The sequence below is a fragment of the Octopus sinensis genome, linkage group LG29 (assembly GCF_006345805.1).
Source record: "Octopus sinensis linkage group LG29, ASM634580v1, whole genome shotgun sequence".
NCBI lineage: Eukaryota > Metazoa > Mollusca > Cephalopoda > Octopoda > Octopodidae > Octopus > Octopus sinensis.
Genome location: NC_043025.1, coordinates 13,688,536 through 13,716,106, shown reverse-complemented (window position 1 = coordinate 13,716,106; position 27,571 = coordinate 13,688,536). Strand labels below are relative to the sequence as shown.

The 27,571-nt window shown below is 42.3% G+C and overlaps 1 protein-coding gene across 1 annotated transcript in view; it reads left to right on the top strand.

The window, feature by feature from the left end:
* The window catches only part of LOC115226123, a 101,786-nt gene that overhangs the window by 67,556 nt on the left and 6,659 nt on the right, over positions 1-27,571 (top strand). The window contains exons 3-6 of the mRNA XM_029797109.2: positions 8,547-8,640; positions 17,209-17,263; positions 25,433-25,573; positions 26,284-26,444. Coding sequence (XP_029652969.1) covers positions 8,547-8,640; positions 17,209-17,263; positions 25,433-25,573; positions 26,284-26,444 — 451 coding nt within the window. The remainder of the gene's footprint in view (positions 1-8,546; positions 8,641-17,208; positions 17,264-25,432; positions 25,574-26,283; positions 26,445-27,571) is intronic.

The window sequence follows — 27,571 nt, the reverse complement described above, 5'->3', positions numbered from 1 at the left end:
GTGCCAGTAAGGCGATGCTGGTAACAATCACCCTTGGATAGTGCTCATGGCACCCTACTAGCACGGGGCTCGAGTGCCAGTAAGGTGATGCTGGTGACTTTTATGTGCTACTGGCACGGAAGCCGGTTAGCCGCTCTGTCAACGATCACACTCGTATGGTGCTCTTTGCACCTCGCTAGCATGGATGCCAGTCATCAAATTTCGATTTTGATTTCACTTGCCTCAACAGGTCTTCACAAGCAGAGTTTAGTGTCCAATGAAGGAAAGGTTACGCATAAGTGGGCTGGTTGCGCCCCTGGCATAGGCCATGAGGTTATGGTCTCATTTGGCTTGCTGGGTCTTCTCAAAAATAGTTGAGAGCCACTGCTTTATACAATTCAGGTTGTGTCATAGATAAGTTTCCATAGATGATGTGGATGTTTACAAGAATCTCTCAAGGCAAGACTTTCTCAAGAAAAATAAAAACAGTTATTTTTTTTTTCTTTTAGACACGGTGGATCATTTAAAATGATTTCCTGTCGTTAGACCACACCTCATTTTCACCTAACCACACATATACAATTAAGTGACACCAGTTGCTGTTAATTCTTACTGTTTTTATTTTTTTCTCCACTTGATGAAATCCTCATTAAACCTTTGAATGCTGAAACCGGATACGTCTGCTCAGAATTTTATTCCTGTTAACTGCGGAAAGCAGTTTTACCCCGTGGCTTTGAAAATAAAAACCCTCTCGTTATGCAGACATCCCTAGTTTACACTTACTACAAAGGACACTTGTTTCACTCATTTGACTGTGGCCATGCTGGAGCACCACCTTTACCCCAGCACTTAGTCTTTGTAAGCCTGTCACTTATTCTATCAGCCGCTTTTGCTGAACCGCTAAGTTACGGGGACAAACACAGACACACAAATATATATATTTATACAACGGGCTTCTTTCAGTTTCCATCTACCAAATCCCCTCACAAGGCTTTGGTCAGCGTAAGGCTATATTGGAAGACACTTGGTCAAGGTGTCACCCTTTTCAAGCCTAGCCAGGCTCATGGGCCCGGCTTCCCAGTTTCTGTGGCGTATGTGTTCCCCCCAGCTGGACGGGACGCCAGTCCATCGCAGCGTTACCCAAGAAACAGGAAGAGAGAGAAAGTTGGGGCGAAAGAGTACAACAGGAATCGCCAGCCAGCCACCCCGCTGCCGAGGCCAATGTGGTTGGGAAGCAAGCTTCTTATCACACTATATATATATGATGGCTTCTTTCAGTAGAAGACATTTGGCCTCGGTGTCACACAGTAGGATTGAACATGGAACCATGTGGTTGGGAAGCAAGCTTCTTACCACATAGCCACACCTGGACCCATTTAGATTTTTCCTAACTTTTTTCGATGTACCTCTTAAGATATCTCTCTGCAGACAAAGAACCAAATACTTTTAGTTGTGGAAACGGTATTTCCTCCTGGAGGTAATGAGAAAGTATGGCAGAAGCAGGAAGAGATATTAATTGCATGCTCTGGTCAATAATTAGCATCGTTATGGGAACGGCCATGAAGTTTAATTATGCAATCAGCGTTAATCATATAGGTTGGTTAGATCAAAACTAATTTGAGGTCTTAAACAACAACAACGACAAGGAAGGATACATTAGATCAGTGGTTCCCAAAATGAGTGGTACTGCCCCTCCAGGGATGTGGGGGCGATAATGGGGTTTCCAAAGAGGGGGCAATAGATGTCAAAACAACTAAATGATTTAGTTATTCTTCTGTTTGTTTCAGTCATTTGACTGCGGCCATGCTGGAGCACTGCCTTTAGTCGAGCAAATCGACCCCAGGACTTATTCTATCAGCGTCTTTTGTCGAACCGCTAAGTTACAGGGATGTAAACACACCAGCATCGGTTGTCAAGCGATGTTGGGGGGGACAAACACATACATATATACGACAGGCTTCTTTCAGTTTCCGTCTATCAAATCCACTCACAAGGCTTTGGTCGGCCCGAGGCTATAGTAGAAGACACTTGCCCAAGATGCCATGCAGTGGGACTGAACCCGGAACCATGTGGTTGGTAAGCAAGCTACTTACCACACAGCCACTCCTACACCTATGTATACCTTTATGTCTAATTTCTTTTCCTTTCTACCTATATGTATAATATATATATATATGTGTGTGTGTTTGTATTTTATAATCTATATCGTTGTATCTCACATAACAAATTTATACACCCACCCACGTAATGTATATATATAATTTTATATGCCTCCGTTTTCTCTCTCACATACTATATACACCCACCCACACAATGTATATATAATCGAACCAATGAGGGAACCATTTGTTGGTCATTTTACCTACTAGAAATAATAGCTAAATTCTTTAGGATCACTTTGTATCATCTGCCCGGAAAGGACATATATATGTTGTTTTATGTATACAATTGAGACTTGAGAGTCATGGGTGGGATACCTTTGGCAATAGGTTTGCTTCGGCAGGGCTAAACAATAACACCAATGCGTATGTGTGTTTGCTTGCTTATTTCTGTTAATTTTCTCCATTTTATATAAACATAAATACCCTGTGCATGTGTGTGTGTTGAATGTATGTTTAATATATATATATGCAGGAGTGGCTGTGTGGTAAGTAGCTTGCTTACCAACCACATGGTTCCAGGTTCAGTCCCACTGCGTGGCACCTTGGTCAACTCTCTTATACTATAGCCTTGTGAGTGGATTTGGTAGACGGAAACTGAAAGAAGCCTGTCGTATATATGTATGTGTGAGTATAAGTTTGTGTGTCTGTGTTTGTGCCCCCAATATAGCTTGACAACCGATGCAGGTGTGTTTACATCCCCGTAACTTAGCGGTTCGGCAAAAGACCCCAATAGAATAAGTACTAGGCTTACAAAGAATAAGTCCTGGGGTCGATTTGCTCGACTAAAGGCGGTGCTCCAGCATGACCAGTCAAATGACTGAAACAAGTAAAAGAGTATATTATTTATGACTTCATGCTGTAAATTCTTTTTCACTATATATGATTGTGTATGGCTGTATACAGGTGTGTGTGTATATATATATGTATAAAAACAGCTTCACATATACATACTGTATGTGTGTATATATCCATTATGCATTTTTGTGTGTCTATCATTCAACAGCCATTTCGATACCCTGACCCCAATGTGTTTTGTCTGTCCTCATATTGTCCCCTCTTTTTCTCAACCTCATGTTTAATAAAGAAATTGACTGAATGTGAGAGCCTTTATGTGATCATAAGATCTAGAAATAACAGCCAAATTTTCGCGTCACACACCTTACTGCCTTTATTAAAGAATGTAGGATTGCCATTAATCGAAACCATGCAAGCGTGGAGAGAGGCAGCAGAAAGTGATGATTGACCTTGGCTACTGTATAATATGAATAAAAGATGGGATTGTCATGGTTGGACTGTGTTTGATCCTAGGTCTTTTGGATCTTCGCATACCTGAAGCGAAATAACAGTACAGTGCACACATGAAGACAGATATATGCTCACCAACACAACACAAGCAGAAGACAAGTACACACACGTATATGAACACATGCATACAGACACACATGAAGAGGAGACGTGAACAGACACACGCATAGACATGAATAGATGCACACAAATTCAGACCAGAGGCACCAATACATTAGGCAAAGGCAGCCACACACACATTCAGTGACATACAGACAGACATTGCTCAGTCTTCTTCCTGCAAATTCTTCTGTGGAGAGGAGAGCGATGGGGGGATGACGAGTGTGTGTGTGTTAATGTGTTCATTTTATAGAAAAGGACAGTGTGTCTTAATAATGTGGTTATTGTGGAGGGGGGGCGAGGGGAACAAAGAGAGAGAGAGTGTGTGTCTTAATAATGTGGTTATTGTGGAGGGGAAGTGAGAGAGAGTGTGTGTCTTAATATATGTGTTCTGGAGAGAGAACGAGAGAAAGATAGTCTTTATATATTCATTTGGTAGGTAGGTAGATGGAGGGATGAAGAGAAAGACTATTATATTCATGAGGAGAGAGAGAGAGAGACGTGTATATAGATATATATAGATAGATAGGTGTAGTATTTGTATATTTAGTCTGCAGGTGGGTAGGTGGATGAAAGGAAAAGGCGTCCGGAATTGATGAGTAGAGATAGATAGACTGATAGATAGAGAAGGAAGAGGTGGTTATAATATATTCAATTTGTAGAAAGATAGAGCATGTGTGTATTCATTCTGTAGGGAGAGAGTGTGTGTGTGTGTGTCTGTGTGTATTCGTTCTATTGGGAAGGTAGATAGAATGATACAGAGAGAGAGTGTGTGTCCCAAATTCATTAAATAGACTGAGTAGAGAGACAGGCAGTTAGATGGATACACATATGAGAGAGAGGTGGTGGAGTCTTGATGTATTCGACTATAAGATAGATTGAGAGAGAACGTGTCCCAAATTCATTGAGTAGAGAGATAGAGGGAGTACAATCTTAATATATTCATTTTGTATGAAGATGGAGAGGAGAGAAAGCCTGCGTGTGTGTGTGTTTGTGTCCTATATTTCTTGTGTAGAGAGAGAAGTAGTTTTAATATTTTATTCATTTCGTCGATAGATTGATGAATGGATAGACAGATTTATATGGATATGGATATAGATAGACTGACAGACAGACGGTGCTTGGAGAGAATCTTATGTTGCTTCTGAAACGAGGAGGTATTAACGAATCGATTCTATGAAGAGGAATAAGGGGAGAGAGAGAGAGAGAGGGGCTGGGTGCCATAATGTATTTATTTTGCAGAAAGAAAGACAAAAGATTGAGTGACTGTCGTATTTATTTTTGGGGAGAGAATGAATGAAAGTGGCTGTATTTATTTTTGGAAGACAGATTGGGAGATAGATAGACATATATATAGATAGGGAAGAGAGAGATAGACATTTATATAGGGAGATAGATAGTGAAGGAGTGAGAGCTTTTAAATATATTATGGAAGACGAGACGGACCCGACTCTCTTAATGTATTCACTCTGTCGAAGCGTGTGTAATGTAATGTTATGTGTTGTGTTAATGTATTCATTCTAATTTTCGTGTCTTCCTCATTGTTTAGCAGTCTTCAATGTCAACCCTACTATACACACACACACACACACACACACACTCACTCACTCTTACATATAGATATTTATGTACACATTTTGGCACTGACTCGTACGTGCTCGCTCTCACGCACACATTCGCTCATTCTTACTCTTTCGTTCTCCCATACACGTACACACGGCCGTTCGTTGATTGTTTTTTTTTTTCTTTTTCTTTCTTTACTCGCGACACACACACACACACACACGTTCTTTCATTCATACACACACACACATTTACATTCTCCCTCACATTCTATCATTCACACTGCCTCGACAAATTCCGTCTGACCCATGCAGGAACGGGAAAATGGACGTTAAATGATGACAACAACTGACCCAGAATTGCGGTGGGTTTTATGCACAGGAAGACTTGATATTACACTTGACAGAATAATCTGAATGCTAAAGATAGATAAAACACAGGGTGTGGTTTGAGGAAGATTTGGTTGCTATTTCTAACGGGACTAGAAGATATATATCAATGAGGCAGACCTATGCTTGGTGGTTACCAAGCATAGGTCTGCCTCATTGATATATATCTTTTCGGCATTTAAATTCCCCTTATATTCTACCTGTTTTATGTTCAAACTGGCCAGATCCAGCCTCTCACACCGACCCTACAATGTCCTTCTAAAACTAAACAATCACATCGTTGAAATTTCAAAGCTATGAGATAATGCATGGTTAATTAAAAACATAGGCACAGGAGTGGCTGTGTGGTAAGTAGCTTGCTTATGAACCACATGGTTCCGGGTTCAGTCCCACTGTGTGGAACCTCGGGCAAGTGTCTTCTACTATAGCCTCGGGTCGATCAAAGCCTTGTGAGTGGATTTGGTAGACGGAAACTGAAAGAAGCCCGTCGTATATGTGTATAGGCCCAGGAGTGGTTGTGTGGTAAGTAGCTTGCTTACCAACCACATGGTCCCGGGTTCAGTCCCACTGCGTGGCACCTTGGGTACGTGTCTTCTACTAAAGCCTCGGGTCGACCAAAGCCTTGTGAGTGGATTTGGTAGACGGAAACTGAAAGAAGCCCGTCGTATATATACATATGTATGTGTGTGTGTGTGTGTGTATTTATCCCCCCAACATCGCTTGACAACCGATGGTGGTGAGTTTATGTCCCCCGTAACTTAGCGGTTCAGCAAAAGAGACCGATAGAATAAGTACCGGGCTTACAAAAAGAATAAGTCCTGGGGTCGAGTTGCTCGATTAAAGGTGGTGCTCCAGCATGGCCGCAGTCAAATGACTGAAACAATTAAAAGAGTAAAAGGAGGTAATGTTGAGGTGCTCCAGCATGGCCACAGTCAAATAAGTAAAAGGGGTCAGTGAAGCAAAACACAAACCTGTTGTACAGGAAGGTGGGGTGGATATTTATCGTTGCATGAGAAACTCCCAATTTCTTGTCATCTCAGTTCTGAGAAAAGAAAAGAAAAAAACCATGAATATGCATAAAGAGATCTGAGCCGGCGATGGCCATGGGAAAGTCTCATCTTTTAACGCAGACCTGACTTCCTCCAAAGAATTCATTTTAGATGTTCCCATCATCAACCACGTAATTTTCAAATACCACCACCACCATCATCTCTTTCCCTATCCATCCATCCATCTATCTATCTTTCTGGTGGATGCGTCTGAAAGGATTGGAGACAAACACTTTCCTCTCTGGTCAATCTCTCATCAACTTCTTCAAGTATCACTTGAAAAGGAAAGTGAGAGTAGAGAGGCAAGTTTTGTCTAGCGAATGTTTTAAAAAAAAAATGGGTGAATGTAGCAAGGATGGCACATATGAATGACGAAGCCACCTTGAGCATGATCCTATGAACCTGGAAAAAGTTAAAACAGAGAGTTACTTGCAAATAAATGTGCTAACATGTGACATAATTGACCAAGGTTACTGTGATCTTTTCTGTAGGCTTTTCTTTTCACGGATAAACCTTATCTGTTTCCCCCTTTACATCATTACATTTCTGTGATACGCGATCCCTTTTTATTTTTTTCTCCCCAAAAAGAAAAGCTCTATTTTGTAATTTGTCCCCTGTGTGGCTGATAAAGAAATATATCTATCTCTTCCTGTCTATCTGAAGGTGCGTGGCTCAGTGGTTAGAGTATCAGGCTCCCAATCGTGAGGTAGTAAGTTCGATTCCCCGACCAGGCTGTGTTGTGTTCTTGAGCAAGACACTTTACTATATATATGATGGGCTTCTTTCAGTTTCTGTCTATGAAATCCACTCCCAAGGCTTTGGTCAGTGTGAGGCTATGGTATGAGACACCTGCCCAAGGTGCCACGCGGTGGGACTGAACCTGAAACCGTGTGCTTGGGAACGAAGCTTCCTACCACACAGCCACTCCCTATCTGCATGTTATCTCTTTTTCCCCTCCTATGTGTGTGTGTGTGTGTGTGTGTTAGCAGATGTCTACCAATGGAAGTTATTTGGTAAAATGCCACAAAAAGCCAACAGAAACAGGTTGACAGACTTTGGAATGTGGACACCTGCTGCTGCTGGGTGCAGTCACACAGACAGACAGACTGGAAATATGTGAACATACCTGTCCATCCTAGTTCTATCATACCAACTCTACCTCCTTCCACTATAGTTTGATGAATATATTTCGGTCAATGGTCTCTCGGAGCAGCTATGACCAAGCCGCATAGGACTGAGCTGACCCAAGCCCATACGAGAAGGCCTCTACACAGCTCTGTTGCTAAATCTGGTTGAAATAGCAGCCGAATCTCCCTCCTTCAAATCACAGCCTACAGTAGTCTTAACAAAAAAAAGGGAAGGTCACATTAGATAATGTAGACCTAGGTACACTGTTTCTAAATAAGGCAGGATGGTCACTGTTGGAATGGACCTGGCCTGGGGCTAAACAACAGCCTCAAGGAAGGGCATATTAGATAATGAAGTTTTTGATGCACTATTTCTGAATAAAAGACAGGATGGTCACAGCTGGAACATCTTTGATCATTGGTCTGCTGGATCAGAACTGACGTGGGGCTAAACAACAACAAGGAAGGGCACATTAGATAATGTAGTCCTTGATGCATTTAGTAAAATAACTTAGTTATCATTCAGCTAGTGTTAGGAACATAAATTGTGACTAAGGTTTGGTGGAAGATTTTAATTCAAAACATTTGTACTACAGAGCCAGAGCTGGTTTCAGCCAGGTTGGTCATGAAAGGGTTAATAATACAGTTCCTAAAATAGGCTCAAAGCCAGAAATTTTTCCTGTTGTAAAAAAAGCAGAAAGAAAATCTATTCTTAGTCTCGCAGAGTATCCTCCTCCGTTGCTGACTTCGTTTCTTAGCTAACGATTACATTGACCCCAGTACTTAATTACAGTTTTTCAGTATAAGAAATAAACGTACCTCCTATCAGTATGCTGGTTGTTTAATTGTCCTTCTTCTCTCACCTGTCCACAGGTATGTCGAGGAACATATCCAACGAACTGGAGTTGCTATTGAAACTCAGGGATTTACATTTGTAACGAGCGGACGCAAACGGGAAACTCTCACTGTAAGTACATTTACCGTTTCATTCGGGTTTTCAGAAATTTGAAATTCTTAAAACCTTTTCATCATCATCATTATTTAGCGCAGGAGTGGCTGTGTGGTAAGTAGCTTGCTTATCAATCACATGGTTCTGGGTTCATTCCCACTGCGTGGCACCTTGGGCAAGTGTCTTCTACTATAGCCTTGGGTTGACCAAAGCCTTGTGAGTGGATTTGGTAGATGGAAACTGTAAGAAGCCCGTCGTATATATATATATAGGTGCAGGAGTGGCTGTATGGTAAGTAGCTTGCTAACCAACCACATGGTTCCGGGTTCAGTCCCACTGCGTGGCATCTTGGGCAAGTGTCTTCTACTATAGCCTCAGACAGACCAATGCCTTGTGAGTAGATTTGGTAGGCGGAAACTGAAAGAAGCCTGTCGTATATATGTATATGTATATATATATGTGTGTCTGTGTTTGTCCCCTTGACAACCGATGTTGGAGTGTTTACGTCCCTGTTACTTAGCGGTTCAGCAAAAGAGACTGATAGAATAAGTACTAGGCTTACAAAGAATAAGTCGGGCCGACCAAAGTCTTGTAAGTGGATTTGGTAGACGGAAACTGTAAGAAGCCCGTCGTATATATATATATAGCAAATAAGAAACTGGAGAAACACATTAGTTGGTTCATCAACTTTAGGACATTAAAATGTTGACTTATTTATCAAAATGACAACCGTAATAACATACAAGACCCACAACCCCTAACTTTCTTGGTAAATATACATATATATGTGTTTGTGTTTGTTCCCCCAACATTGCTTGACAACCGATGCTGGTATGTTTACTTCCACGAAATTTAGCAGTTTGGCAAAAGAGACTGATAGAATAAGTACTAGTATTACAAAGAATAAGTCCTGGGGTTGATTTGCTCGACTAGTGGCAGTGCTCCAGCATGGCCACAGTCAAATGAGTGAAACAAGTAATAGAGGGTTCCTTATACATGTTAAAATCTGGTACACATACTGTATATGGTGCAAAGGTATTGTAAATTTAAAATAAAACATAAATGACCCCTTCGTGGCTTTTGGGCCACCCTGAATATATGTAGCTCAACTAAGCATTGTGTCAAATGACATAATGTAATAGGGACACAGAATATTTCTTTCTTCTTTACATATGCGTGTCTCCTTGTTTTGACATTGTTGGGCACAACATCATCATCATTGTTCGAGACAATGGAATTTACCATGGTACGCCAGACTTCACGGTCCATCATGGCATTATGGAGGTCCTGTATCCCTGGAGATTACATCAGGGTAGGAGAGTGTGCGCCCTCTGGTATTGCGAGTAGATGGCTTCCAGAGGAGAAGAGTAGAAATTACCTCTTTTCCAGCTCTACAACAATGTCCAGCAAACTGGACTCTCCTACCTTTCCAAGAGATGATACAGGTAGTAGTTTCCCAGATATTTGCATTTTGGTTGGATGGCGCTTCCACGAGATTTTGAGCTCTCATAAGGAGGCGAGTGTAGGTTCCATCCAACCGCCTCTCAAGCTTCTTTGATAACGTCCAGGTTTCTGAGCCATATAGTAGAATTGGTTCGACTGTGGGCACAACATGCAATCATCCCATCACACAAGCAATGCTATGGGTTTTTGTAATATTTCCTCAGAAGCATGTCTGGCCATGAGAAATGGCACCTGGCTTTGAAATGGGGGAGGGTTGGCAACTAGAAGGCGGCGAGCTGGCAGAAACGTTAGCATGCCAGGTGAAATGCTTAGCGGTATTTCATCTGCTGTTGCATTCTGCCTAGGTCAACTTATTCTTTCGGGGTCGATAAATTAAGTACCAGTTACGCACTGGGGTCAATGTAACCGATTTAATTCCTTTGTCTGTCCCTTATGGGCAATAAAGAAATCTACCTGTTGCAAAATCCAGCCAGCCAGCTTCTCTCCCCACGGTTCCTGGGAGGGTCATGGAGGTAGACCCTTCAAGCTTCTCCTCCATAAGGTCCTGTCAGAAGCAACTGCCATGAAATGTTCCAGGTTGGAATCCCATGCATGTCCAACCATCTCGTTATTGGCCTAAGTCATGGGGTTAGAATCCTCCCCCCCCTAGGGTCCCGTCTCAAACAACAATCATTACCTTTTGCTGCTGGATTCCCAAGCACGACCAGCTGTGGCAATGGATATTATCCAGACCTCTAGTTCTTGGTCCACCCCTAGGCCTCCTGCTGGTTGGTCCGGCTTGAAGAACCTGTGATCTTTCCATCCATCTCTTCTCTGCCCACTATTCTTGGGCTTTTGATGGTGAGCAGAGGGTCCTCAGGCACCTCTTCCATAGGGTCTTATCAGAAGCAACCCTCCTTACACTGTCCGGCTGGATTCCTAAACATGACCAACGCAGACAATGGATATTATCCAACCATTTCATTCTTCGTCTACCCTGAGACTTCCTGCAGGGTGGCTCAGCTTGAAGAATCTGTGATATTTCCATCAATCCATGAGGATCACAAGGGTTAGAGTTCAGGCACCTCTTGAATTGGGTCCTATCAGAAACAGCCATCTTTACACTTTCTGGCTCGATTCCCAAACATGACCAACAGGGACTATGAGTAATATCCAACCATCTCATTTTTTGCCGAGCCCTAAGTCATCTGCCAGTCATAGGATTAGAATCCTCGGCATCCGTTGCCAGTGGAGCGCTAAGAGTACCCTATGAGTGAAATCGGGGCCAGAGGCAACAAGCATCCAGATTAATTAACAACAAAATTATTTCAATAAATTCTTTGTTATTTTCAGAATGAATTGAAACAAAAGGTCTGTCTGTAATATAGGGACCATGTTGGTTGTGTGTACACAACATGGGTAGCAGATGTTAGTCTCTTTTTGCTGTACCGTTAAGTTACAGGGACAGAAATAAACCTGCACTGGTTGTCATTTTGGTGGAGTGATCAAAGACTTACACAGAGTCCTGAGATAAAAATAAGGAAAACTCAAGACACGGGGGAAAGAATTACAAACTGCACGTCTTAGGTTTATATTCAGAAAAATTGGAAGAAGTCTTTGATGTGTTCCCGCTGCATGGTACCTTGGGCAAGTGTCTTCTGTTATAGCCTTTGGAGTGGATTTGGTAAATGGAAACTGAAAGAAGCCTGTCATATACATATATGGCTGTGCGATAAGAAGTGTGCTTCCTAACCACATGGTTCCGGGTTCAATCCCACTGTGTGGCACTTTGGACAAGTATCTTCTAGCACAACCTCAGGCTGACCAAAGCCTTGTGGGTGGATTTGGTAGACGGAAACTGAAAGAAGCCCCTTGTACATATACACACGCGTGTGCGGGCATGTCTCTGTGGTAAGAAGCTGGCAGAAATGTTAGCGTGGCATTTCGTCTGTCTTTACGTTCCGAGTTCAAATTCCGTCAAGGTCGATTAAATAAGTACCAGTTACACACTGGGGATGATATAATCGACTTAACATGTTTGTTTGGCCCCTCTGTGTGTAGCCCCTTGTGGGCAGTAAAAAAATTCTAAAATAAGAATCTTGCTTCCCAACCACATGGTTCCAGGTTCAGCCCCACTGCGTGGCACCTTGGGCAAGTGTCTTCTGCTATAGCCCTGGGCCGATGAAAGCCTTGTGAGTGGATTTGTTAGATGGAAACTGAAAGAAGCCTGTAGTACATATATATGTGTGCGTGTCTATGTTTGCCCCTCACCACTGCTTGACAATGGCGTTGGTGTGTTTATATCCCTGTAACTTAGCAGTTCAATAAAAAACACTGATAAAATAAGTACTGGGATTGAGTCATCCAACTAAAAATGACTTCTTCAAGGCAGTGCCCCAGCATGGCCACAGTCCAATGACTAAGACAAGTAAGAGCTTACACAATTTCCTTCTATCAAATCCACTCACAAGGTTCTCATTGCCCAAGGTGCCTCACAGTGGCACTGAGTTCCCAAGCTGTGTGGCAGCAAAGCAAGTTTCTTAAACGTTTTACTGCGGAAACCAAATATATTTACTCAAGATTTGATTGCACTTAACTGCAGACAGTAGTTATATATATATATATATATATATATATATATATATATATATATATACTCTTTTACTTGTTTCAGTCATTTGACTGTGGCCATGCTGGAGCACCGCCTTTAGTTGATCAAATCGACCCCAGGGCTTATTCTTCGTAAGCCTAGTACTTATTCTATCGGTCTCTTTTTGCTGAACCACTAAGTTATGGGGAAGTAGACACACCAGCATCAGTCGTCAAGCAATGTTGGGGGGAACAAACACACATATATATATATATGTGACGGGCTTCTTTCAGTTTCCATCTACCAAATCCACTCACAAGGCTTTGGTGGGACTGAACCCAGAGCCATGTGGTTTGTAAGCAAGCTCCTTACCACACAGCCACTCCTGCACCATAATAAATAAGTGAAACCTGTAGATCGCACACTGAAGTAGAATTTGACTCTTGTAGAACATGGCTACATGGATCGCATAGCACCATATACTCTATGCAACATGTTGTTCTTTAGTATTGAAAATATCGAATGGCTGTATTGATCGCTACCTTGTTGTCGAGGTCTATTGATCGATATCAATTGATACATTTAAGAAAAATAAATGAGTGGAAATCTTACCAGTGAGTGTGTTAAATTATGAGGCACTAAAAGAGAGATACATTGTCTCTGGCCCCATTGCCTTGATGTGTTGGCGAGATCAGCTTATAGCTGTGAATGGAATTTCACCCTTCCAAGATGCTTTCCTTCACAACCTTGGTACCAAGTAAGAGGCCTGTCAAAATTTAATCATCATCATTTAATGTCCGTGCTGGCATGGTTTGAATGACTTGACCAGGGCTGGCCACCTAGAAGGCTGCACCAGACTCCTGTCTGATTTGGCATGGTTTCTTTGGCTGGATGCCCTTCCTAAGCGCCAACCACTCCAAGAGTGTAACGGGGTCTTTTATGTGTCACAGGCACAGGTGAGATTTGTGTGACACCTGTATCTGCCATGTCTGTGATTTTGCTTGTTTTGACGGGTCTCCTTCTCGAGCATGGCGTAATGCCAAAGGTCTCGGTCATTTGTGATTGTCTCCATCAGGCCCAACGTGCCACCGGCATTGGCCACCTTGATTCCATGAAGCTCCACGCTCAAAAAGTGATTTTTATGTGCCACCGACAGGTTCCAATGACATGATCCCCAGCATCGGTCGTGACCACGATTTCACTTGACATGATTAAAAACGAAAGATGAGAACATCCATCATGTTTGTCCACTTATGACCATCACTGACCATTCTACTTTATGCTTGTAGCTCTGTTGATGACAAATGGGCCAAGCTTTTGATAAATTACACATCCGAAGATATTTGTTGCTCCAATCACCATTTAGTCCATTGTTGAAGGTGTGTGGGAGGTCAGTTGTGCTGGTCATCATCAACGGAGGAAACAAGTGAAGGATGGGGCGAGGAGTTTGGGAAAAACACGCACTTTACATGCAGAATTTAAGCAAGCTCTTCAAATTATATACATATATATTATCATCGTTTAACGTCTGTTTTCCATGTGTTGGACGATTCGGCCGGGGTCTGGGAAGCCAGGAGTCTGATCTGGCAGTGTTTCTACAGCTGGATGCCCTTCCTAACGCCAACCACTCCGTGAGTGTAGTGGGTGATTTTTATGTGCCATTGGCACAGATATATATATACATCATCATTTAACAACCATTGTCCATGCTGGCATGGTTTGGCCAGGGCTGGAAGGATGCACCAGACTCCAGTCTAATCTGGTATGGTTTCTGCAGCTGGATGCCCTTCTTAATGCCAACCATTCTGAGAGAATAATGAGTACCATTTGCATGACACCAGTATCTGCCACGACTGATTTCGCTTGGCTTGATGGGTCTTCTTCTCAAGCACAATGTAATGCCGAGGGCCTCGGTCATTTGTGATTGCCCCCATGGGGCCCAACACTAGAAAGGTGCATTTTATATGTCACTGGCACATGTGCCATTTATATGACATCAGCATCAGCCACGATTATGATTTTGCTTAGCTTGACCGGTCTTCTTCTCAAACAGAGCACATTTCCTAAGGTCTCGGTCACTAGTCATTGCCTCTGTGAGGCCCAAAGTTCGAAGATCATGCTTCATCACCTTGTCCCATGTCTTCCTGGGTCTACCTCTTCCACAGTTAGAGATCAGCACATCTTTATACAACTGTCCTTGTCCATACGTGACAACCCCTGTTGTACTCTTTCGCCCCAAATTTCTCTCACTTTTTCTTCCTGTTTGTTGAGTGACACTGCAATGGACTGGCATCCTGTCCAGCTGGTGGGAACACATATGCCATGGTTAGACTTAAAAAGGCCGCATAAATACCAAATTCAAAAATTTTCACTAAATTTCGAAATCTTTGACTTCAGCCAAAAGATATCCAGAATGGTGTTTCCTCTAAGCCAGAGGTTCTTAACGATTTTTTATTTATGGACCCCTTTGATTACTCTTATATTCTGCTGGATCCCCATAGCGATTCGATATTTAGGACCTGGTTATATAAAAACTCCTTCCAAAATTCCTGTTTTGTTTCTCACACATTCCCTGGTGTAGGTTGAACAATATAAAACATGGTTCTCAACCATTTCTTATCTCTGGACCCCTTTTGATTACCATTTTATTCTGGTGGAGCCCCATAGCCATTTGATGTTGAAAATTCAGTTTTATGGAAACTTCTTTCACCGGGCGAAATGCTGAGCAGTATTTCATCTGTCACTACGTTCTGAGTTCAAATTCCACCAAGGTCGACTTTGCCTTTCATCCTTTCGGGGTCGATTAAATAAGTACCAGTTACACACTGGGGTCGATGTAATCGACTTAATCCCTTTGTCTGTCCCCTCTATGTTTAGCCCCTTGTGAGAAATAAAGAAACAAATTATTATTCTTTATAGAATATATATATAAAAGAGATAATGCTGAATAAGTGCTATAGACAGACCATAGTTAAGTTTCTAGATTTGGTAATATTGCGAATAAAAGGTTCAACGTTGGTTCTATGTCAGCGTACACTCTATATAAATTCCCTATTGGGATTGACCAAGTTTAAGAGAATCTTACATTGCTTAGAAACTCTAGATTTGGATGGACTCATATTAAACACTGGTGGATTTTACTCAAAGGATATTGGAATATTACTCATATATACCTTTATGCCTATAAAATGGATTTACAGCTTCAATACCCATACATATCTTGCATCTACTTTCTTTCTTCCACTTCACTCTCTATTTTGTATCACATCTTAACTCTAACTAGGACTTAATTTTTCCTCTCACACTGTCTCCGATGAAGGGATATTATTATTAATTAATATGCTAGAAACAGCTGTAAGACCTATCTATGATGGGGTGCTAAAAAGTTGGCTTTAAGGGTATCATGAAAGATCTGGTTAGAGGCCTAACATTCTGAGGTCTTTTACAAGGCTTAGTAAAACTGAAGGACCTTTGCAATAAGTGTGTGAATCTGAGAGGGGAATGTGTTGAATAAAATCATTATTAACTGATCCTTCTGTATTTTCTTTTACCCAAAACCAGAAACTTTTCAGCTGCCCCCTTGATGTGTTGGAGGTACTAAAAGGTTCCTGGCTTTAAGGGTTTTGTGAAGGGCCTAGTTGGAGGCTCAACCTTATGAGTTCTTTTACAATGTTTAGAAAAACCGGAGGATTGCTGCAATAAGTGAGTGTGAGAGGGGAATGGTCTTCCTCTGTTTTCTTTTACCCCAAAGCCAGGAACCTTTCAGCACCCCCTTGGGTATATGTATGGTTGTGAAGGGGCATGGCTTAGTCATTAGGGTAAAGTGGTGAGTTTGATCCTTGGCGCCGTATTGGGTCCTTGAGCAAGACACTTCATCTCATATTGCTCCCATCCACTCAGCTGGCAGAAGCAAGTAGTTTCTGGAATCCAATAGGCAGGTGGCTTAGTGGTTAGGGTGTTCAGTTAACAATTCTAAGGCCATGAGTTCAATACCTGGTGGCACACTGTTGAACAAGACACAATTAATAAAAATGAGCTGTACCTGTAATTCGAAGGGGCCAGCCTTGTTGCATTTTGTGTCATGCTGAATCTCCCTGAGAACTACATTAAGGGTACACATCTGTGAAGTACTCAGCCACTTGTATACTCTTTTTCTTGTTTCAGTCGTTTGACTGCGGTCATGCTGGAACACCACCTTTAGTCGAGCAAATCGACCCCAGGACTTATTCTTTGTAAACCTAGTATTTATTCTATCAGTCTCTTTTGCTGAACTGCTATGTTACAGGGATGTAAACACACCAGCATCGGTTGTCAAGCAATGATGGCCTCCCATTCAGTTTCCATCTACTCACAAGGCTTCGGTTGGCCCCAGGCTAGAGTAGAAGACCCTTGCACAAGGGTGCCACATAGTGGGACTGAACCTGGAGCCAGGTGGTTGGGAAGCAAACTTCCTATGTAAATGTCTATAATATGTTTATATATGTTGCTGTATGAAATACGATTGGTTGCCCCCCGGATAAACTAAAACAAAAGATCTTATTTTTGTCTTTCAGGGTAATGCTACTCTCCACCTCTATCCCCATTTTGAACCCCTGCGCAAAATACATGGTAAGTGCCCTCTACAATATGTTACCATTTTTATTCTGGGGCATGTCTTGTTGCAATTAGCTGTCCTTTTTTTTTTATCATGATCATTATCTTCATCGTCATTATCCTCACCACCAGCGCCACAACTACATCCTGTGCACAATAGTAACAAGCAAGTGGCTGAGTACTCCACAGATACGTGTTCCCTTAACATAGTTCTCAGGGAGATCCAGTGTGACACAGAATATATCAAGGTTGGCCCCATCTGAATTACAGGTACAATTCTTTTTTTGCCAGCTGAATGCACTGGAGCAACGTGAAATAAAGTGTCTTGCTCAAAGACACATGTCACGGGAATTGAACTCATGACCTTAGGATTATGTGTTAAATACCCTAACCAGTAAGCCACATAGATTTAAGAGACAGAATCACCCTCAAGCATCATTATCCTCAGTAGGATGTAAATAGCAAAATAAGCTAGACCTGAGGATTAGCAATATAATCGTTTTAATATGGTATTGTATTTAGAGACATTCTATTTCAGCAATATCGAGGAATATGTTGTCATGAAACGCGCGTAGTCTTTATAATGTAAAGTATATGATTTGAAATAAGAATTGTAGGTATTAATTTTGATAATTTTAATACTTAGTCCTATATTTACCTATCATGGATAATGTCGTTAAATGATAATTGAGTTGCTTGAAGGTGATTCGGTCTCTTAAACCTATGTATATAATATAATGAGTAATTCATTTTAGTACCACTAAATTGAACTTCTCTCCCCTGTGGACTTGGAAATAACTTCCCTAATATTTATATATAGCCACAGTCCTCACTGATTGGTCAACAAAGACCCACATCTCAGTGTGGCTTTGGCCATCTTGGAGTCAGCACCACTCCTCTACCATTATCATCAATACCTCCACCACCATTACCCCATCAATAGATGGTCACTCTTCCGGTTTCATTGTTTTACATTACCTGTGTGTTGTCTCTTTTTCTTCTTTTGGACCCTAAAACAACTGTGATTTGATCTCAATGGATCCCAGCACACATGCCCCCCGAATCGGTCGATGCTGTTGGGCTGACAGCTCCTCTTTAGGTTGCCTTGTGGTCACTTCAACCAAGCTGCCTGATGAAGAGCTGTCCAGTCTCTCAGTCTAAGCTGCTTCCGTCTCAAGACCATCAACCTTCACGTTTGACCAACACCACCTGGAATCACAGTCCGAGCTGCTTGCTGACCAGTGCTGTCTCGGTCCTTGCATCTTGTTTTGGGTCTCAGTCCACATTGAGAAATGGCCAGGGTTTTTTATTTATTCAACTTGTTTTGTTTTCAGTAAGTTCAGGTGAACACACAGATGTACGACATTGTGGTGGTGAACACCTGTACAGTATTATTATGAACGTTTATAGACTGTTGTGGCAGTGAACATTTGTGCAGTATTGTGAGTGGGGTGAATGCTTGTACGTCTTCAGACGAAATTAAGGAATATCTTTTTACGGGAGTCTACACAAGGGACGACAGGCCAAGAGTTGATGGCATGAACTGCAATCCTGCTTCCATGCCAAATATGGTTAACAATGGAATGGAATGGGGACAGAGAATCTTGGAAATGCATGTAGGCAGCGTAACAGGGTGAACACATGTTCAGTACTGTGGGTGTGAAGAATTGTGGCAGTAAACACATGTCATTTGGTGGGATGGCCACTCATAGAGTATTGTAACAATGAACGCCTGTACAGTGTTGTCAGGAATGAGGTGGACACTTTCACAGTATTGTGGTGGTGAACGCCTGTACAGGGTTGTTGAGGATGGGGTGGACGTCTGGAAAGTGCTTTGGCAGTGAATGCTTGTATTCAAAAACTTTTACTCGATTTTAAAAAAATTTCCAAATCAGTAACAGCAACCAAGAAGATCCACATGGAATACAATATTATATTCTCTCCACTGTCCAGATCTATTTCTGTTGAAATTTGTACTCCACATTCTGATATGGAGTACAGCATCACACTCTCGGTGTATTTTACTCTCTCCACTGTCCAAATCTATGTTTGGACTCCATATTCTGACATGGAGTACACGGTAGATATGTTGTACTCTCTCCAGGCTCGTACTCCATCATCTCACTCTGGATGTGTTGTACTCATTCCACTGTCCAGATTTGTACTTCACATTCTGACATGGAGTACAGTATCACACGCTGGAAGTGTTGTACTCTCTACACTGTCCAGTCTATTCTTGTATGTCTATAAGTCACTCTGACTTTAAAAGACTCCGCCGGTTACGACGACGAGGGTCCCAGTAGATACGATCAACGGAACAGCCTGCTCGTGAAATTAACGTGTAAGTGGCTGAGCATTCCACAGACACGTGTACCCTTAACGTAGTTCTCGGGGATAATCAGCGTGACACAGAGAGTGACAAGGCTGACCCTTTGAAATACAAGTACAACTCATTTTTGCCAGCTGAGTGGACTGGAGCAACGTGAAATAAAGTGTCTTACTCAAGGACACAATGCGTCACCAGGAATCAAACTCACAGCCTTACGATCATGAGCCGAATGCCCTAACCACTAAGCCACGCGCCCTCACCACTCTGACTTACAATGGCTAATTCTATGTACTACAGTATGACACTCTGCATGTATTGTGCTCAGTCTGCTGTTGTCCACTATGTCATTGATCTTTGTGCATCTGTTGCAGCAGAGACATACTGCACTGATTCTGTTACCTGCTTATTTGCCGTTATTGTGTGGGCCTAGGGGACCCTTGATCTAGCAGACCCATAGCATGCCCCACACATTTATTATTTAAGATACATCTCTACTTAGCTAAGAAACCATTCTACACACTTCAACAGGCATTGATGACTTGTATAGGATAACAACCAGAACATGTCGTATTCCCTCTGCAGTCCTGTGTGCTTGCAAATTCTGGTGGTGACGGTTAAATTGCTTTTCTTCTGTACTTACTGCTGTTAGGGATATTACATTCCCCTACAGCACAGTGTCTGAGCCTGTTGAGGCTATTGATGTTGTAAATAGTTCTGTGTCTGCTGGCCTGAACTATGAAGAAGAGATGGTGTTTCTAAGATGTTATTGTCGTGTCTTGGTGTTTGATAATGATTTTGCATGCGGTGAGGGCCAGGGTTTCTCTGCTACCAGAAGTATAAAGTGTTGACTATCAAAAGCAATGTACAGGCATTCACAATCAAAAACAGTGTCTTCCAAGACTCCCTGGGTAATATTGAGATTTCTTTAATACAAACTTTTTTGTTATCTGTTAAAGGGTGTCACACCTCACTTTCTGCAGACCCCTGTATTTGGGGCTCTGTCTCACAAAGGGTGTTAGTGTCTGTCTTCTGTGGAGGGGGGAACGCACTGACTGAGGAGTCCAGTGGAACAATATCATAACTGTGTAAAGATTGGGGGGGGGCACAAGAGAGTGATAGTATTTCCATATGTACTTTGTGAGTTGGGGCCCGAGGGGGGGGGGTAGTGCCAATGGATTGGGGGACAGTAATGAACCAGCTGTGCTGTGTCTACATGGTGGAGGACATGGCAGTCTGTCACCCTCCTCCACACCATGGGAATGGGGCCCTCAGTGGAGCGCACAAGGACGGAACCTGATAGCTTGATGTAGTTCTTCCTCTGGTCAGCTTTCTCTGTTGTTTGAGAGCTGCCAAATGAAGGGCTGTAGAAGGTTCTTCATCGCAACAGGGACGTCATCATCATTCAACAGAGTTGTCATGACTGGAGTGGAGGGTTGGGGTCAGAAGTTCTCCCTTTTTTACATTTTTCTCTAATTGTAGTGTTTACACAATGTCTGTCTGTATGTGTGTGTGTGTATCGGTTCAGTTAGAGTGTTAAGTAAAGCCTGTTCGCAGTTTTAGGCTATCTGGTGTCATCCATGGCTGGAGTATATTTTCACTGGATCTACTTCAGGAATTCCGCAATGTTAATAATTGACAAAGGCAGCAGCAGCTCGATTTGGAACCTATCTATCTTCTTCCTTCATTTCGTATGTGTATTTAATCTTGCTCTTAAAATAAACACTTGTGGATTTGATTTGCAACCTGTATCATGCTCACCTGTAGTTGTGTGTGTTTATCAACCACTTTTCTCATTTCTTTTATTTTTTTCTGATGAAGGACACATGTCCGAAACAGCAGCACTCTTTCTCAGCATCCTCCCTCACATCTTGTGCTCATTGCCTAACATCCACATATATATATATGTGTGTATATATACATTAGAAGATATAAGGTATTCAGAAATCTGGATGGTTTTACATTTACAGGTTTTTAAAAATCATATATTAGTGCTTGCATCTACTCTAGCAGACTCTTCAGATTTGATGCAAGTGCTAATATATGATTTATAAGAACATGTGACATACTAATAAAAATCTGTAAATATAAAACCATCCAGATTTCTGAGGACCATATTTCTTCTAATATATATAAAATTATTTTAGCATTTTCTACCTTGTCTTATATATATATATGAGTGTGTATATATATATATCTGTATGTGTATACTTTTATACATAATATATTATCTTTTGCAATCTCTGTGTGTTGTATACATATTTACTTGAACCCAAATTATATATATTGTTTTCTGTCTGTGTGTATATACACACTTGTACATTCTATATAATGTGTGTGTTTCCCCCCACCAACTGATGCTGGTGTGTTTACGTCCCCGTATGTTAGCGGTTCAGCAAAAGAGACTGATAGAATAAGTCCTGGGGTCGATTTGCTCGACTAAAGGCGGTGCTCCATCATGGCCACAGTCACATGACTGACACAAGTAAAAGAGAATATATATTGATAGGTTTAAGAGACAGATTCCCCCTCAAGCAGTGCAATGAGTTGCTTGAGGGAGTTTCTGTCTCTTAAACCCATATATCTATCTAATGGAATTGGTCGTCACTTCCTGTGTGTTTCTAAATGTGTCGACATTTTTGCTGTGATTCTCTGGAACTGTATCAGAGACCAGCTGGCAGGAATGTTGGCACTCCCTGGAATTAAATGATAAGCAAATTCAGCAGGCTTTGTGTGTGTGTTTCGAAAACGGTTCAAGATGGTTTGTTCCGAGATTGTGCTGTGGAAACCAAAACGGTGCCATCGCAGAAGCACCCACTGTTGCACGACGGAATTGGTTGTTGACGCTTCTTGTTCATTTCATGATGTGTCACCATTTCCACCAGGATTCTTTGGATCTGTGTCAGAGACCAGATTGCAGAAATGTCGACACCTCTAAAAATAAACAAAAAGTGAATTTCGCAGGTTTTGTATGTCCGTGTGTGTGTTTTAAACTAATTGTATTCAAAGCTGGATTTAAACCTCTCGTATCACATGTCCTTAGTTCCAAATTGGTGAAGTATCAAATGGCAGGAACAGAAATTTCTAGAATGTGACTACACGGCATCATATTATAATCGCGGTATGTGTGTGTGGGGGGACAAGAGGGCCTTTTTAATGTGCCAAATTTAAGGATAGCATGTGAGTGAGAGTATTTCTCTGTGTGTGCGCACATATGTATTCTTTTTTGTGTTTCGGTCATTTGACCGAGGCCATGCTGGAGCACCACCATAAAGGGGTTTTAGTTGAACAAATCAACCTCAGGGCTTGTTCTTTGTGAGCCTGGTACTTTTGCTGAACCGCTAAGTTACGGGGATGTAAACACACCAGCATCAGTGGTGGCAGAGGCAGACAAATATACACACGACGGGCTTCTTTCAGTTTTCATCCACTCACAAGGCTTTGGTTGGCCTGAGGCTATAGTAGAAGACACTTGCCCAAGGTGCTATACAGTGAGATTGAACCCAGAACCATGTGGTTGAGAAGCAAACTTCTTGCCACATATACATGTGTGTCTCTGTGCATGTAGAAAAATGCTATCTCTAGGCATTGCTATTTAGCCCTAGGTCATTCCTCCTATACAAAACCTGTGATAGAAATGACCAACCTGCCATATATATCAACCACTACATTATCCTGTGGACTCTGGCCTTGTTTCTAGCAGCAAGCTGTGACCCGAGAGTTCTTTAGCTGTTATTTCCAGCAAACCAAACGACCACATAGAGGACCCCGTCATTGGTTAAGTATCTGGGTGTTGGAATGTCAGCTGTGTGAGTGGGAGGAGTGATTATGTAGGTCACACCTCCTACCACCTCACTGTTTCCATACGGCTACTGCCTCCCCTCTCGCTTCATCTTCCACCGCCACCACTTTATGTTGACTAATTGGCACAACATATGGTGTACTATTGAGAAGCACTCTGTATGTGTGTTTGGAGGGAGAGAGAGAGGACGGGATGGAACATGTTCTGGTATTGATGAGGACTGTGTGCGTGCGTGCATAGTTATTTATAGGCGCAGGAGTGGCTGTGTGGTAAAGTAGCTTGCTTCCCAACCACATGGTTCTGGGTTCAGTCCCACTGCGTGGCATCTTGGGCAAGTGTCTTTTGCTATAGCCCCGGGCCGACCAATGCCTTGTGAGTGGATTTGGTAGACGGAAACTGAAAGAAGCCTGTTGTATATATGTAAATATATATATATATGCGTGTGTATGTTTGTGTGTCTGTGTTTGTCCCCCTAGCATTGCTTGACAACCGATGCTGGTGTGTTTATGTCCCCGTTACTTAGCGGTTCGGCAAAAGAGACCGATAGAATAAGTACTGGGCTTACAAAAGAATAAGTCCCGGGGTCGAGTTGCTCGATTAAAGGCGGTGCTCCAGCATGGCCGCAGTCAAATGACTGAAACAAGTAAAAGAGAGAGTAAAATACACACATATATGTGGTGTACAATTTATGAGGATTGAATGTGTATGTATACACACACACATATCTAAATATATCTCAACTAAAAGTTCTTCAAGGCGGTGCCCCAGCATGACCTCAGTCAAACAAGTAAAAGAATGTGTGTATAAATATATAAAGTGTGCTATATATGATGGGTGAGGACTGTGTATACATGTGAGAATCTCTCTCATATACATACATGCACACATAGATGAAGGCAGTACGCTGGCAGAAATGTTAGCATGCCGGGCAAAATGCTTTGTGGCATTTAGTCTGCTTTCTGAGTTCAAATTCCGCCGAGGTCGACAAATTAAGCACCAGTCATGCACTGGGGTTGATGTAATTGACTTAATAAAATATAATAATAATGAAATTATTGTATACAGTGCTCAGGTGCACCACAACTTGTCAGAAAGTGCATATAAAGTACATGCAGTAATGTAGAAATGTCTGGAAAGTGAACATGCTTGTGTGTGTATGGAGGGGAGAAAATCAGGTGTAGTGTTGGCGAATCTCAGGAAGCATGGAAGGATGCAGTGCTCTAACAACTGATGCCGGCAGTAATACGTTTGTCTATCCTTGTTTAGCCCCTTGTGGGCAATAAAGAAGTAAGATAGATAGGTAGGTAGACAAACATAAGCTAGAAAGATGAAGGCAGACAGTCAAACAGTTGGATGTATTCCTAGGTTTGTTTAAGTGTTGATGTTTGAATAAGACAGAAATTAATAGGTAATAGACTCTATGTATATAGGGCAATGTGTATTGGTATATATATATATGTGTGTGTGCGCGCTTCATCTTGAGATACTACAGTGTATAGGTAGGGTGGTGCCTTCTACTGCATTTCCATGACATATATCTACTTGAGTGGGGTTTTTTGCTTCCCCGCCCCTTTTTGTATTTGTTTCAGTCAGACTGTGGCCATGCTGGTGCACCTCCAAGAATTTTTACCTGAATGAATCGACCTCTGTACTTATTTAATTATATGTGTGTATATATATGTACATTCTTTTATTTGTTTCAGTCATTTGACTGTGGCCATGCTGGAGCTCCGCCTTTAGTCGAATGCTTAGCAGTATTTCGTCTGAGGTTAACTTTGCCTTTCATCCTTTTGGGGTCGATTCAATAAATACCAATTATGCACTGTGGTTGATATAGTCGACTTAATCCATTTGTCTGTCCTCTCTGCATTTAGCCCCTTGTGGGTAATAAAGAAATAAGGGTTAACAACCACAGAAACCCCATCTCCCTCATTGTCGTAATAACACCCTCACATCTCTACAGTGCTTACCTCATTGGCTCATCAATCTCCCTGAAGTGGTCCCCACCTCTATGTGCTGTTGGCATTATTTGAACCCGTGCTCTCTCTATTATCAGGAGTCACTGACTACCTTACCACTGAGGTGTCGACATCGAAGCAGAAGAAGTTCCCACTGGTCACATTCATTGACTCCCCTGGCCTCGTTGATGGGGACATGAAGTATCCGTTTGATGTCAACAAGGCTATTCTCTGGCTTGGTAAGTAACCACATACCTTTACTGTGATTTGAACCCTGCCCTCCTTGTATGCTTATCTTTTGAAGTGATGAAGACCATCTGGTCATCTTGAACCTTTTGATACCACCTCTGATTCTGTAGTACAAATGTCTTGTTTTGAATTAAAATCTTTCACCAAACCTTAGTCACAGTTTATGTTCCTAACACCAGCTTCTTTCAGTTTCCGTCTACCAAATCCGCTCACAAGGCTTTGGTCAGCCTGAGGCTATAGTAGAAGACACTTGCCCAAGGTGTCACGCAGAGGAACTGAACCTGAAACCATGTGGTTTGTAAGCAAGCTACTTACCACTCCTACGCCTATTTATACATACATTTGTTTGTATATATATATACACGTGTGTGTGCGCATACACAAGCGGAAAGTGTAACCTCTCGAAAGAGCTGTTCTTCACTCCTGCTGCGGGGGTCATTCCGAAAAGCTCTATCTGCGACGATTTCATCTCAATCAAAGGAGAGGGGCTTTCTCCGTCCGGGTTGCGGATCCGTGGAATAAGCTGCCGGACGAGATGGTAAAGATGCCAACGACCGCTCGGTTCAAAGTCTCCCTTGACCAGAAATGGCCTGAACTCCTCCATGGCCTTGCTTTTTGAGCCAAAAAATTAACTAACTAACACACATACAGTGGAGCCTAATTAACACTAATTTGCTTGATCGTTAACTCTGATTAACAGGTGACCTGGCTGACCTCATCTTTGTGTTCTTCGACCCCATCGGTCAAGCGTTGTGTAAACGGACATTGAACATTGTCGAGAAGCTGAGTGAGAAACAGGCTGACCGGATGCGATTCTACTTGACCAAGGCTGACGAGTCCGGACACGAGAATGACCGACAGGTGAGTTGATGGGTGTGAGGGGGGACACCGTGTGCTACCACCACAACTACACATTGTCATCCTGATAGACTGTAACCACTGCTCTACCACCACCACAATAATAAACTATCATCACCTCAACACTTGGCCTCCACAATCCTGTGTGTGTATATATACACAACAGGCTTCTTTCATTTTCCGTCTACCGAATCCACTCACAAGGCTATATAGTAGAAGACATGTGCCACGGATCCATGTGGTTGGTAAGCAAGCTACTTACCACACTCCTGTGCCTATTTATAACTGTACAAAACTAGTTCGAAAAATAGGTACTTTGCAGAGAACAATAGATTTCATAGAAGGTGGACTATTATCTCAATTCACCTCTCCACTGCATAAAATAGGTTAGAAAGGTCAAGTGTTCATTGCAACTGCACTCATTACTGTTTCTTCTGTATTTATACATACATTTGTTTGTATATACACATATGTGTGTGCAGCACTAGCAATGACCTCGCTCACGTGCCAGCGAGGTAACGATGGTGCTCTTTACGTGGAAATTTGCCAATTCAGGTTCGAATCTACTCTATGCCCAAATGAAGCCACTACATATATATGTGTTTGTCTCATTCATCATCATTTAGCATCCGTTTTCCATGCTAGCATGGGTTCGACGGTTCAACTGGGGTCTGGGGAGCTGGAAGGCTTCATCAGGCCCAGTCAGTGTTTCTACGGCTGGATGCCCTTCCTAACGCCAACCACTCCGTGAGTGCTTTTTACGTGCCAGACAGAGCTGGCAAACGGCACGGGGGCCAGGAGAGGCTGGCAACGGACACGAGCGGATGGTTCGCTTAACCACAGCTGCAATTTCCACTGATGTTGATCGGCCTCAATTTTGGTTCTGCTTTCTGATATGGTTTGGTTTGATTTTGCTGGGTCTTCTCACGCACAGCATACTTCCATAGGTCTCGGTCTCTAGTCATTTCCTTGGTGAGACGTAAAGTTCGAAGGTTGTGCTTCACCACCTCGTCCCAGGTTTTCCTGGGTCTACCTCTTCCACAGGTTCCCTCAACTGCTAGAGTGTGGCACACAACTATCTTCACATGCCCATACCAGCGCAGACATCTCTCTTGCACACCACAACTGAT